The sequence below is a fragment of the Arachis ipaensis genome, chromosome B5, assembly GCF_059453495.1.
Source record: "Arachis ipaensis isolate K30076 ecotype BB chromosome B5, ASM5945349v1, whole genome shotgun sequence".
In the NCBI taxonomy this organism is placed as follows: domain Eukaryota; kingdom Viridiplantae; phylum Streptophyta; class Magnoliopsida; order Fabales; family Fabaceae; genus Arachis; species Arachis ipaensis.
The window spans coordinates 144,269,613-144,284,576 of record NC_142440.1 but is presented as its reverse complement, the minus strand read 5'-3'; the positions used below and the strand labels follow the sequence as shown (position 1 = coordinate 144,284,576).

Below are 14,964 nucleotides of genomic sequence, written 5' to 3'. Positions count from 1 at the left end.
TCAAACTCTCTCTAAATAACAAAAATAAAATAATACAATATATGAATAATAATTACTAACTAAAACATACAAACAAGTAAATATAATACCAAACATATATATATTATTAATTTTTTAATTATTATAGTGCGGATCTGCGGATCCGCGGATCGGATACGCGGATGTAGAGTAGATATCCGCGATCCGATCCGCAAAGGGTGCGGATCCGATCCGATCCGATCCGATCAATTTGCAGATCGGATCGTATCCGCAATTTTCGAATCGAATGCGCATATTTACCGCGGATCTACGGATTCGATCCGATCCATGGACACCCCTAATTTTTACAAGTCACTTTTTCATATCCTACGCACATCAATAGCAAGGCAAAACACTAGGGAAGAAGTATGGAACAAATCAAAACTTAAAAGAGAAAACACAAGAAGGAATTCCAAGTGGTCAAGCACAGTTAAGAGTTGAGACTTGAGACTTGAGTGAGTAGTAGTAGTCGGGTTATAGACTTAAAGGAATGCTACTTCGTTGTTCCTTCCTTTTCTTTCTTACTCTATTTCCCCATTTATATGTATTTATTCATTTTAAATAAGATATGGTGTCAACTTATCTAACATTTCATATATTGACTAATTTGAATTTCACTCAACTTGTCAATGGTATTGGTGGACCATGCAATATGAGTCTTTCCAGGTAACTCACTTTCTCTTTACCCTCTCTCTCCTCCCAGTTTTATCCACACTACTACTCTTTTACGCGTACAATCAGCGTTTAATGATTTAATCACATATTTCCATTTTTTTTAATTAAAAAAGATACAAATTTAATTGGTATCCTTTTAGTTTTTCCAGTATGAACCTATGTACCCAATTCTCTTGATCCCTCCAACCTTAAGATTGGTTCTCAAGTTGAGAATTTTCTCTTTCTTTCTTAATTAGTTTCTTACTTTACTTAGATCACTTGATTAATTTGATTAACAATTCTTTTCGGTTTTCCCTGGTAAGATTAAGGTATTTCTTTGCTAAATGTGTAACTTAGGGATTTGACTATATTGGAGGCAGTGATCACAGATCATAATTCATAGTAGTGTGTGTGAGTGATGCCAGTTCTCTCATTTGTATCTCAGTGTTTCTTCTTCACTAATGGTAGTGGAAGTAAACACCACGCTTCACATCCAATTATTGATTCTGAGGTGAAGGGGGGAAGCAAATTGGTGCCTCTGGATTCTGAGGAACCAAGCAGTGGTGATGATGAACAACATGAGCCTCTGGATTCTAAGGTTCAAACAAGCTGGGATGAACCGGTGGTTCCTGTGATCTCTGATGAGTTACCAAGTGATCATGATCAAAATCAATCACTTTTGTTGGTTGATTCTGTGTACTGCCACATAAATGAGGTGTTTGAGTATTCTGAACTTGAAGAAGCCACCAACAATTTTGACCCTAGTAGGGAACTTGGATCTGGAGGATATGGGACAGTTTATTTTGGTAAGAACATTTACATTCCTTCTATTTCAGTTAGTATGTCGTTTCATTCTCTTTGTTATAATAAAGTTATTTTAGGTTGTTAGGGACTTTGATTGTTCTAATCATGCATCCTACATTGTAGCATGATGGTGTGCTTCATCAACATAATTATATTGCAGTTCATCTTATTATATACCTTCTTAAGCATGAGTTAGTTGATCATTCAAGATGTTACCATAGATCTTTCAATCCAAACGATTTTCTCCCTCTAAAATGATTATTATTTGAATGACAATATGAATCGGTGTTTAAAAAGAATTTGAAAAGCTAACTGAATAACTGCAATTATGGTCACCAAAACTCAAATTAGATGTAACTTGGGTCATTCAAAATAAAAATTATTCAGAAAGAAAAAGCAAATAAATTTTAGTTACCAATGGTTTGTGACATGGTATCAGGGTATTACAGAAAAATTTAGAATACTATTCTTGTTACTCTCATTCCTCTAAATAAAAGTATAATTTTAGCGTCAGACAAAACAGAGACTTGTGCATTATCCACACTTTAAGCCTCCGAAAGAAGAGACTCTTATGTGTGAGGCTTGTTAAATATATAAAATCATTCATGATTCATATGCCTATGCCTAATGGTCTAACCTTTTAGAAGAGATGATTTATGACAAGATGCAGTTACATTGTCACATGTACAGCGCTGCTAGTAAGCGATGGCAAGAATGTAGCCATGTATGGCTGAGCTTTTATTTTAGCTTGGTGTTGTAGTAATTGGAATCATGTTATTAACTCTATACAGTTACTTGCCTGCAACATCATATAACAAGATTTACTAGTTTTTGTTTATATGCAGGAATACTCAAAGATGGACGTCATGTGGCAATAAAGCAGTTGCACAAAGACATGCTGAGGAGTTTAAGGTTGCATGACGAGAATTCCGAGAGCAATGATAGAGTCACCAAGTTCTCAAACGAATTTGCCATCTTATCTCACTTGAAGCATGGAAATCTTGTCCAGCTATATGGCTGCACCTCTCCTCAGAGCCATGAAGTACTGCTTGTGCAAGAGTACATTCCCAATGGAACCGCTGCAGATCATCTTCTCAACAGGAGCTCTCCTCCGTGGTCTACGCGACTAAACATCGCCATACAGACTGCAGAAGCATTGGCTTATCTACACAGTTCTAGCATAATCCACCGCAATGTGAAAACTAGCAACATTCTGCTTGACATAAATTTGAATGCTAAAGTTGCAGACTTTGGATTATCGCGCCTTTTCCCAGAAGGTGTAACTCATGTTTCCACTGATCCTGCTGGGACTCCGGGTTATGTTGATCCAGAGTACTATGAGCATGGCCATCTTTCTGAGAAGAGCGATGTGTATAGTTTCGGAGTAATATTGCTTGAGCTGATAACATCCCTGCCAGCATATAGTGAGGACGATAGAGAGCCTTTTCTTTCCAACTTTGCCATGGTTAGAATAAGCTGTGGGAGACTCCAGAGTATTGTTGACCGAGATCTTGGATTTGAGTCAGATGATTGGAATACTAAAACAATTACCGCAGTGGCAGAGTTGGCGTGTAAGTGTCTTCAGAGCCAAAGTAAATTGAGACCTTCCATGGAAGAGGTGTTGAATAGCCTTGTGAGAATTAAAAGTTGTTGAAGCTCTTAGAATGCTCTTATATGGTGTTACAATAATGTCACGATTGTTCAAATTCTCTCATGCTAGCATGGTGATTTATTTTGAGAAGAAAATAGCTTAACCAAAGTAAAATATCACTTTTATATCTTATACTTCCTCTGCCGACTATAAATAAACACCATGTCTTATATATATCTTATATACTTCCTACCAAAACCATTCTGTTTTCATCTGTAAAAGATATTGTGTATTGGGACACCGATTAGATAAAAAAACTTCCTTGATTACCCTTATCAATATTTTATAATGGTACTTTTACCCCTAACCAAAATCAACCAAAACATTTGTTCTTCTTCTCATACTCTCAAAACTCAGACTCCAGCCTTCTCCGGCAAGAAACTCTAGTGGCAACATAGATTCTACCCCCGGTGGCGAGAGAAGCAGCCTCTTGAATCCCTGCTTTGCACCTCAGCCTTCACCACTGTCCGCCATGGAAATGATCAGATCATCAGCTCCCTTGCCATTTGTTGAAGTTGATGTTATTGTGTTGGTTTTATAGATCTCAGATGTAAAAGGGGGTAGGGGGAAAAATGATAACGGCAAAATGACACTAATTTTATCATATATTTAGTTTACTGTCAAACAAGATATAAAAATGGTAATTTTTGTGTCTATATCTCAATGTATATTTTATGAGCTTCTCCAAACCAAATGTATATTTGTTATGAAAATAAGTTAATCAGTCAATTTCTCCTGTTAAAATAGTTTTTAGAAAATAATGTTACTATAAGTATCCACTGAATATCATAATCAATCAAGCTACTCCCTACAGTTCCAAGAAGGATTAAATTGCACCATAACAAGAGAATTTGACAACATACACGATTAAAGATAAATAAACAAGTTGTAGGCTAGTTAGACTATCCCAAATTTTATAAACTCAAGATACTAAAATTGAAGTTGTGGGCTTGTTTAATTAACTTGCCCAGCCCAAAAAAAACTAGCAGAATGGAGTCAAGCTTGATTGAGTACCCAAAAACAACTTCAATATTCAAATTTCTAGCAAACTGATGACCAAATAACAAAATTCTAACAAACTAGATTTCTTGATTTAAATCATAAATGTCTACTAATTCATTAATTTATTAAACAATGTTACGTTCATAAGAAAAATGACCTTGTTATAAAGAAATATTATTTATACACAGTCATATTGTCTACTGAGGTTCTTTATAATTGATATGCAAGCTCAATCCGCTAGAAATATGAAGGAGACCTTGCTCAAGGTCACAAACATACTTGGTGACGACATTAATATGCTTAAATTTTTATTTTTTACTTTTACTCCTAGAGAAAATAATGCTTTGTTTTCTTTAAGATGATTAAATGATATTTTTTTTCATTATTTGTGAAATATAAATTCTTCTCTCTTGTAAAATTAGAATAATGTATATTTTAGTCTATTTGATCAAAATGCACTTTAATAATATATATTAATGCTTTTAGATATTAAAGCTTTATTTTCAAAAGAAGAAGAAAGAGAAAATGCGAAATTTATATGCATTTTGTGAGAGATTACTGTGGTAGGAGTATTTGTAAAAAACTCCGATACTAATAAGATTGAAAAAAATATCTGAATTTTGAAGTATTCATTAAATAAAAAATGTAATTTAATCGTCCTTTAAAAATAATTTCAAATGATCATAGATGGTTATTTGCTTATCCCATGTCTCAGGTGATTAACCGAAATAGTAGAAAAAAATCTTACTCTTCAAATCGGATCAAATATCAGTTGTGGTGATCCGTTTCTTAATCAAAATCCGACCTATATGGACGAGGCCTTATGGACTGGAATTCTTGTTGTTGAGCCGAGTTATAAGTAGCGACCTAAATTAAAAATTGATCATTATTAAGTAATTTAATGGGCTGGATTTATATCCTTTGGTCCAAATATGAACAGTAACAAAAATATTTGATTATGTAATATGATGGTATATTTAGAATTTTTTTTTCTATTTTTTCCTCTCATATTGTTAAGAAAATCTTGGATTTCACAAACAAAGTTATGAACATTTTACCTTCTTACTCTCTTAACTTAGGTTAAAATGTTATTAAAATGCATCCTTTGATTTGTATAATATTTATCCACAATGCAAAGTAGTTAATCATAGGTCAGTAAGAAAATAATTTTGATAAAATATAAATTTTATATAATCATTCCCTCATAAATTAGTTTGGTAAAATCTTTATTTTTTAAAGATAATTTATAAAAGTTAACTTTTAGAAAAAGATGTTAAAAATTGTGACATTTGTATTTAATAAATTAAATTAAAAATAATTTTTAATAATTACCATATTGACAATCATATATTGTTTCCTATTTAGGTTCTTCTCATAGAATTTTGTTAGAGATTGATGCACCTGATGCACCGCCAAAGACAAACATAGATTCTCGTTTTTTCGTCAATGGAGATCCTTCTCTCCCCAAGGAGCTTCAAGCTCAAAGCTCAATGTCATTCTTAGCATCAGGTACATCCCTTAATGACAAGCCCAAAATCTTACCAGATGCTTCGACATTGCCAAAGGAAACTATAAATCATCCGGCCAACATATACAACTGGTATATAGCTCTAGTATTTGTTCTTATTTTCACCTTCAATTTTCAAAATAAGCGTAACTCGTTAAATCTTTTTTAATATAGAACAAAATTCTCTCCAATTTAAGTTTTACTGTGAACATGCAAAACATCCGGCATAGCTATATTACTGTGAACAAACAACATACTATAACTTTTGTTGCCAATACACAACATGTAAAGAATGAACCGTGCAGTAGCCTAGGCTGGGTTCAATTTATGCATACGGCTATCTTGAGTTCGAACCGAAAAGAAAGTAATCATTTATTACTGTTGATTATTATTATTTTTTATGTAATTATGATGATGATTGATCCGTCACCTTATAATTCGGTCTTTATCTTGATTGAATGACTCTTATCACTCAATTATTTTTGGAATAAGTGCCGACATAATAATCCGACTAAGCTTAGGGGTTCACTATATCATTATTCACTTATCTTCTAATCGAGTTATAAATCATTTTATTTTCTAAGCTTAGCCTGAATCATATGATCGGCACACAAAGTTTGGGGGTTATGATCCGTCACCTTATAACTCAGTTTTTATCGTGCATTATAAGTTATAACTCGGCCTTAATTATCATTCATTATAAGTTATGATCCGACTTAATGACCATTGTTCTGACTTAGTGCATGTTTGGGTGTCATTATTTTGATAAAATAAGATCTTTTTTTAATGAAAAAATATCTTATTTTATTTTTTAGCGTGTTTGGCAAATTTCTAGTAGTAAAAGTAAAAGCACTAAAAAAATCAGAAAAACATTTTTTTGAGAAACTGTAATTTACATCTTTGTTTAAAAGATCTTTTTTCCCTAAAAAAAGATGTTTTTCATGTAATAAATAAACAAAAAAATATTTTTATATTGTTATACCCAAACATAATTGATAAATAAAAAGATCTTTTTGCATGAGATACCCAAATATAAAATTACTTTTACTTTTTCATAAGATCTTTTAAAAAAAGATAATTCAAAAAAAGATCTTTTCTTAAAAACTCACCCAAACAAGCTCTATGCCTATAAAAGGCACTAATTTCTATATACATTCTAGAGACATTCTAGATATATTCTATATACATTCTATATTTATAGAATTATTACATGATGACTTCTATTTCATGTCTTACATTCTATATTCATAGAATTATTTTTATACCTCTTAAACACTTACTGACTTGAGCGTCAGAATGTCTTTTGTAGATACACACTCCCTTATTCTCTTCTTGTCGATGTATAACTCATCCCAACGAAAAGTTTGAAGACATTTATAGACAGACGAGCTATACACCCACCAAACTCAGCAAGAACAATGATCAATATAACCTCCTGCCACCAGAGCCATTCTCCCTCTGGATGTTATAATAGAGAGCAGCAACAGGCGAGCTAAGATTATATAGTTCGGCAAATTCTCTTGTGTTAAAGTTTTGGCGCCAACCTGGGGCATAAATCTTCTCTCTACCCATTTGACGAAATAACACAAACACGATTCGATGAATTCCTAAAGTTGGTCGTGGACTTTCATATGCTACCACCTCGCTACCTGTTCATAATTGTATTCATTCCATTTCATTAGTAACCTTATTAACTAAATAAATTGCCTGTTGTACTTTGGTAAAATTGTTACTAATTACATTATATTCCTCTGACAAACTCGTTTAATTTGTATATATATTTTTCAAAAGACATAGTCCATATATTATATATAACTATCAATAATTTGTATCCATATTTATAAGTGTTTATACACAAAAAATATATAGAGATTGTTTGAAAATCTATAAATTAAAATTTATTTAAGAATTAGATTTTTTTTCTTATTTTAGAACAAATAAAAAAAATAATTTAAACTTTTTTAAAAAATCTAATTCTCACTTTTTTCTTATTTACAAATTAGACTAAAAGAAGTCTAATTTTAAAATCAATTCTCACACTAATTTAATTTAAGATGTCAAATATTAAAAATATCCCTATTTAAATAAGTGAATGTTTAATAAAATAATTTTGTTAAAATCAAAATTATAAAAGAAGAAAATTTAACTCATATAAGAGTTATTTTAAACTAAAGAATTAAATTCTATTATATTAGTATATTAAAGTCATTCCAAATCATGGAATTGAATTTGAAATAGAAATGAATTTTTTTTTAAAGAAAATAAAATTCTTTTCTTATACTTAAATACTTTTCAAATAAGCTCATAATTTGTACATATATCTATCAGAGTCTGTACATATAAGTAGGATTGAAAGTGAGTCAAGTCAGCTCATGAGCCAATTTGAGCTCAATTCGTTAATAACTCGATAAGCTGAATTTGTGAGTTAGTGAGTCGAGTTTGAGCTTGGAATTGAGCTCATAAATTAAATGAGTCGAGTTTGAGTTTGGATAAGCTCAGCTCGTTAGCTCGTGAGCTGGCTTCATTATATATATAATATTAAAAGTATAGATTAAATGCATATATATATATATATATATATATAATTTTGACATATATATTAATGCTTTTAATTATTTAAAATTTTATAGTCATTTTTTTATATATAATTTTGATGTAAGATATAAATAAAAAATTTATAATTAATAGATAGACAATATATAAAATTTATCTTTTTTAATATATATATATATATTATAATTTATTGAAATAGAGTTATAGATTATGTTCTTATTATTTGAGCCAACTCGTGAGCTTTCATTGAGTCGAGCTTGAACTTACAAAATAGGCTCAGTTGTTAATGAGTCAAGTCGTGAGTCAAATTTAATTTTCGTGAGTCGAGTTTGAGTTTGGTCTAACTCGACTTAACTCGGTTCACTTCTAACCCTATATATGAGTTAATACAATTTGCACCTATATTTTTTAAAATTTGTACATATAAATTAATAAAATTTATTTATTATGGCAATTTAATATTTGTGCTAATAAATAATGACCAAAATTATTAAAAATTACTGCCACTAGAATTTTTGTATTATATCTATAACAATATATAATGCCAATACATATATTTGGTGTCCAACATTCTTTTCCAATTTTGCCCTTCCTAATAATCTATCTCACTATATGTGAATTATTTCATATTAAAAATTTTTTACTACCTCATCTTCTCTCTTATCACATACATTCACGTTCTCTCTTATCTCATTAATTCACAATCACCGAACTTCTATAATTATCTCTTTCTCTGTCATCTTAACATAATAGAAAAACTTTTTTCTTTTCTTATTCATCTTCTCTTGCATCCTTCTCACTTTACTAAGATATAACATAAAACCTAATATAAGGATAATTGGTATCTAAATTTAAGTTCCAATATTGCTTCTAAAGAAAAGTTTATTATTAAAAAATTCTTTCATCAGTTACGTTAAATAAAAAAATTTTCTATCCATTTTTTCACATTAAAATTTTTGTATTGGATGTAAATTATTGTTGCAGATTTTTTTTTATTTGGATATATATTTAAAGAATAAAAATAAAATAGTTCAATAGGGACAATTTTTAAAAAAATAAATTTATACAGAATAATTTTTCTCTTATCATACTCTTCTAATATACTCTAGGTACCTACACAATATATAATATCAATTGGCGTCTAAATTTAAGTTCTAATATTATCCTAGAGAAGTTTATTATTAAAAAAATTTCTTCCATCCATCAGAATAAAAAAATTTTCACACATTTTTCACAGCAACTTTATCAAGAATTTTCTATTGGATATAAATTATTCATGTGGATTTTTTTATTATGGATATGCTTTTAAGAGAATAAAAATAAAATAGTTTAACAGGACAATATTTTTTAAAAAAATTTACACAGAATAATTTTTGTACCAATATATCAAAATTTATTTTACATATAATATTTATTCATCTTTTTTTTTATGACATATAATATTTAATTATTTATTCATCTGAGTTCATTCATAGAATATCTTATAAAAATTATATTTAAGTAATTTTTTTATCTTATAACCATTTTATATTTTGAGATTCAAAATTTTGTATTTTTATTTTTATTCAAGCTTTATTTTTATGTTTTATTTTAGTTCTATTAATAAAAAATTATTAACATTAGTTTTAATGTTTAACTTTTAGGATAAATAAAAAGATGAGATTTTTTTTATAAATTTGATGATTAAAAAATTATTTATTATAGAATAAGTTAAGTCTATTTATTGACTATAGAAATATATATAATTCACTCTTGAATATAATTAAAATAAATATATATTTATTTAATTTTTTAAATTTTACATTAATTATTAAAATCATGATATAATAGATGTACTCCTATCAAAAATGAAAATAACTTCATAACTATTTTTTTGTTGAAAGAAAACAGGACTCAATGACGATAGAGTATAATTTAAACAACTATAGATAAGTAATATAAGTAATAAAAAACGGACATGAAATTTATTTTTTTTTATTTTGTACAAAAATAAATATAATAAAATAAATCACTGTTCTCATACATAATGACATAAAATTTAACATACATTATCCTTTTCTAAAGTCATCTATTTTTTTAGTTTTTATCTTTATTTTTGTACTTTATTTTAATTTTATTAAACCAAAAAGTACTAATGTCATTTAACTTTAATTTTTAACTTTTATCATAAATAAAAATATGTGACTTTGAATGTATTAGATTATAAAAAAATTCAAAATAAAGAAAAAAGTTAAATTTACTCATTCGTGATATTTATAGGAGTATAAATGATTCACATAAAAGTTACGAGTTTTTTTTTAACTTTTATTTTTTAAAGTAGTATTCACTTTTGAGTGTAATAATTATGAACTAATATATGTTGGTAACTAATTGCGATTGAAGAGAAGATAGAAAGAGAATAAAAACGGAGGAAGAAAGAGAGAACAAGCTAACATAAGAGTGGTGGCGAGGCATATGTAGATAAATAATGATAAGAAAAAAGAATAATGAAAACAAAAATAAAAAATTCTAAAAGAATAATAAGACTAAAGATAATTTAAAATGTTGAATATAAAATTATAAAAAATAAAATTTTTTAGCTATTAAAATTATGTGAGGGAAAGAGTGATTTAAATATAAATCTTTATATCAGTTTCAAATTAAATATAATTAAAAAATAAATAAATTTACAAATATTTATAAATTTTTATCTTCATTGTTACACATAGTAACAACATAATGATTTTAGTATTATACCTAAATTAATTTAAATTCAATTATTCTATATATTAAAAAAATTAAATAATTAATAATTTTTTTGTATTTTTTATTTAATTATTCTATACAAAATTTTTGAATGCTTGATATCTTAATTTGTTTTAAAATGATAAAATATGGCTTAACAAGTAAGTATAAAAAATAAGTATCTTTATAATAGTTATACATCTAGATATCTAAATCAAACAAAAAAAAATAATTCTTTTAATAAATCTTTAACAACTCAAAAGTTAATACAATGGATATGTATGGATCAAAGTGATAAACAAAAATGAGAGTTGCGATAATAGTAATATGATATGGTGATAATTGATTGCGGTCGGGGTTAATAGAAGAAGAAAATAAAATAGGAGAATAAAACAAGACAACATAACAGTGATAGCGAGAAAATAATAGTGTATAATATGATGAGATGATATAATCAAAATAAAAATTAATAATTTTAAAATAATAATAAAATTAAAGATAATTAAAAATGTTCAATATAAGATTAAAGAAATAATTTTTTATCTATTAAAATTATGTATAAAAAATGTTTTGAATATGAATATAAAATTTTAAATTCATTTCAAATTAAACAGGATTGAGAAAATAAATAAATTTAATATATAAATAACTAATTTATAAATAATATTAATAATTTTTTATCTTGACTTTGCTATACATAATAACAACAAAATTCTTTTCTTTTAATTTTTAATTTAAATTTATTTATTTTATATTTTTTATATATATTAAATAACTTAAAATATTTTATTTTTTTATAATTTATTTTTTAATTATTAATATTAAATTTATAATATTAGAAATAGTGTGTGATATCTAATAGGTATTAAAATTTAAAAAATATTTTTTATCAATTAAAATCATGCATAAAAATAAAGTAAAATAGTTTAATATCTAATAGTGTGTGATACAGTGAAGGAATATAATAAAAGTATAAATTAATAATTTAAAAAAAGTAATAAAATTAAAAATAATTTAATAAATTGAATATAAAATTTAGAATTATTCATGAAAATAAAAAATACTTTGAATATAATATTTTATTTTTACTTCATAGCTCAAATGACATAATCTTTCCATTCTTATTTAAAGGTTTAGGATTGGAGTATCAAACCTAATTGTTGCTTAAATAAATAAATAAATTTATATAATGTTTATAAATATTTACTTTATAAATGTTTGTCTTGATTTTGTTACCCATAATAATGATATAATAAATTTTTTTAATATTTTATTTAATTTAAATTTATAAATTTTATATGTTTTAAAATTTACATAACTTATAAATTTTTATATTTATTTTTAAATATTATTATTTTAAATTTATATTTATAATTTTAAAAATAAAAATATAAAAATTAATCTCTTAAAAATAATAAAAAAGTAACGTAACAGACACTGACACTGTTGAGCCGTTAGTATACATAAAGGGCCAATTTTTATGTTTGACGAGATTATGCTAAATAAACAGATAGATGCACAATAATTACACGTACCAAAACTAGGTCCAGTTGTGGCGGGAATATCGGTTATCAGCCTGAAGTCAATCAACACAAAGAGATATTACATAAGTAAAATTAAAGTATTAACTGGAGAGAAAAAACTATATATATATATATATATATATAAGACGTGAATTGTTGTAAGAGGAGTGTTAGGAGGTAGCAGAAATGGTGATATATAGCCATCAATTAGTTATCATAAGTGTGTTTAATGGTAAGAAATTACATTCAATAGTATAGAATTATTCATTTTATTTTTGATGGTTAAGTGCTGGCCAAATTTTAACAAAATTATTGGCCTCCTAAACTTTCTCTTGTTGTAATATAATTTAAGGCGCGAAGTATTGTAACTCACCAATGTAGATATTCCCTCAAACTAGGGTCACTAGGGCTAGGGGCATCTGGGTTCACAGCAACCTATAAGTAAAATTAAATAAGAATTAATTAAGTCATTAAAATCACTTTAATTTGTTTTAAACATATATAATCCCGTGTCATAACTATTTTTCTTTCAAGTTTTGGCAAACTTTAACTATTGTTTAAGTATATTAGTAATTTTATATCTAACAAATGAAAATGTTATATTAGATAATTATATACTCAACAATAATTACGATAAAAACGAGAGAAGTATTTTTAATTCTAAAAGTTTTGATATATTGCTTTTTTTTCAATAAATAAAATACCAAATTCAAAAGAAGAGGAATGAGATACATAATCTATACAAATTTTTTTTTTTTGGTTTCTTTTTTCGTGACAATGTCTTGTCTATTATTGTTGTAGATGTTGAGTCTTACATGCGCATGTGTATATAGAAAAGCATGAGTAGAGGTGCAGAGCCACGTTCATTGGAAGTGGAGCTGAGGTTTTCTAAGTTTCTAGTTTCATGAGATCCATGTTAGTTTGTGTTATGATGTTGCTTATTTTTTGGTAGGTCTTTGTCTAACAACTAACAAGTTGCTGTAAGTACAAAATAAAATTCAAATTTTTTGACATTTGATTAAGCGAATAAATAAAACAAATTATTAACGGCTCACACAAAAATATTTTCACGTGAAGGTAATATTAAAAATTATTAATATTTTAATATATTTGACTAAATTACTTAATATAATATATATTTAAGTTAAATCTCATCTTTATGTGAATAATTAAAAAGCGTCAACTAATTTAATATTTTTTATTAAACTGTTTAACATCATAATATGAATGGTAGTATATTACCAGAGTGTAGAGGATCCTGAGGTCATCTCCACCAATGGCTACTCTGGGTTGGTGGACAACTTGAGAAGGCTTGAACTCACAGCCATTGCAAACATCTCTATTATTGTAAGTAACTCTAATTGGAATACAACTTTCAAAGGGGTCTAAAACATCCCCGATCACGCGCCCAACTACAAGAGGGTCCTTACTAACAATTGGCATGGCTAACTTGGAATTTTGATATAGTGCAAAACTAACACTAACTATCAAATAATTAAATTGTTTTTGTGTTATTCTACGAGTTTATTATATTTGGTATAACATATATGGGACTATTTATAGTTTCAGAAGGGGGGGGGGGGTGTAGGGTTGGTCCCCATTCATTCTCCTTTTGAGTTTTTTAATTGAATACCAATTATGGAGAAAAGGTCGAAAGAAAGAAAAGAAACAATGTTATTCGTGTTTGGAAATTCTGAAAAATGAAATTTCTTTCAACAATTTTATTTGTATATATATATTTTAAATAATTGAGTATGTGACAATCAATTTATATTTAAATACTTTAGCTAAAAAATAATTTTAAATTGGAATAAGCACTATTTTGATTTCTATAGTTTTGGGTCAAAATCGAAATTGTTTCTAATTTTATTTTAATTCGAAATCATCTTCAATGTTTCATTTAGTATTAAAATCATCTTTTTGATAATTTTACCCTTATTTTACTACCTCTGTCTTACTAACCCTCTCTTCATCTCTATCAACATAATCAGACTAACAATCACACACACACATTCATATAAAAAAAAAAAGAGAGAGAAAAGAGAGAAGTAAAGATGATAAAAGAAGAAGAAAAAGAGAAGACGAGAAGGGACAGCGCCAACGTCAGCAGAATTGAGGGTTGCCATCGTCGTCGACCAAATCTCTTTCTTTGAAGTAAAAGAGAGAAGGAGAAGGAGAAGCAGAAGCGGTATCATATCAAAACGGCACCACTAAGGAGAACGAGAAGCTATGAGTTCAAGTAGAACCAGGAAAAAGCAGAGGCAGTGCAAAATCAAGGATGCCACAGGCAATAGAGGTAGATTATACATGGAAGTGGACCTCTTCATCGCGATCTCGGTCTCTCAACGAGTGACCAACGATAACTACGAGGGTCAAAACGCTGACTTCTCTAGTCCTTAAAGTTCTCTTCGTCAAAGTGCAACTATTGTATTAGCTAGCTCCGGCGAACGCAGGTCACAGAAGAGAAGCACGAGCTATGGGAAAAATGATAAGGTTAGGTTCTAAGTCGGCATGGTTAGGGTCGGGTA

The 14,964-nt window shown here is 27.8% G+C and overlaps 2 protein-coding genes across 4 annotated transcripts; one reads left to right on the top strand and one right to left on the bottom strand.

Moving 5' to 3' along the window:
• Window positions 1-616: 616 nt before the first annotated feature.
• On the top strand, window positions 617-3,871 carry LOC107644268 (LEAF RUST 10 DISEASE-RESISTANCE LOCUS RECEPTOR-LIKE PROTEIN KINASE-like 1.2). 3 transcript variants are annotated; one of them, XM_088487565.1, is made up of 3 exons: window positions 617-684; window positions 1,030-1,478; window positions 2,322-3,871. In XM_088487565.1, exons 2-3 carry the CDS (start codon window positions 1,091-1,093, stop codon window positions 3,128-3,130), a joined length of 1,197 nt encoding a protein of 398 aa, XP_088343691.1. In that variant the 5' UTR covers window positions 617-684; window positions 1,030-1,090; the 3' UTR covers window positions 3,131-3,871. The 3 variants fall into 3 exon arrangements, with proteins under 3 accessions (XP_088343691.1, XP_088343690.1, XP_016203572.1); XM_088487564.1 differs by having other exon boundaries at window positions 678-898; XM_016348086.3 differs by lacking the exon at window positions 617-684 and having other exon boundaries at window positions 743-1,478.
• Window positions 3,872-7,058: 3,187 nt separating this feature from the next.
• Window positions 7,059-13,879, bottom strand: LOC107642103 (protein VERNALIZATION 3-like). The gene is made up of 4 exons (XM_016345421.1): window positions 13,679-13,879; window positions 12,810-12,871; window positions 12,449-12,489; window positions 7,059-7,285 (listed from the first exon to the last, which is right to left on the bottom strand). The coding sequence occupies exons 1-4, from the start codon at window positions 13,877-13,879 to the stop codon at window positions 7,059-7,061; spliced, it is 531 nt and encodes a 176-aa protein (XP_016200907.1).
• Between the last annotated feature and the right edge of the window lie 1,085 nt (window positions 13,880-14,964).

Excerpts from the sequence above, each read along its gene's own strand:
- LOC107644268 (XM_088487565.1), top strand. The coding sequence starts at position 1,091 with ATGCCAGTTCTCTCATTTGTATCTCAGTGTTTCTTCTTCACTAATGGT. Across the intron at positions 1,479-2,321 it reads ATATGGGACAGTTTATTTTG|GAATACTCAAAGATGGACGT; the intron begins GTAAGAACATTT and ends GTTTATATGCAG.
- LOC107642103 (XM_016345421.1), bottom strand. The coding sequence starts at position 13,879 with ATGCCAATTGTTAGTAAGGACCCTCTTGTAGTTGGGCGCGTGATCGGG. Across the intron at positions 12,490-12,809 it reads TTGAGGGAATATCTACATTG|GCTGATAACCGATATTCCCG; the intron begins GTGAGTTACAAT and ends GATTGACTTCAG. Across the intron at positions 7,286-12,448 it reads CACAACTGGACCTAGTTTTG|GTAGCGAGGTGGTAGCATAT; the intron begins GTACGTGTAATT and ends AATTATGAACAG.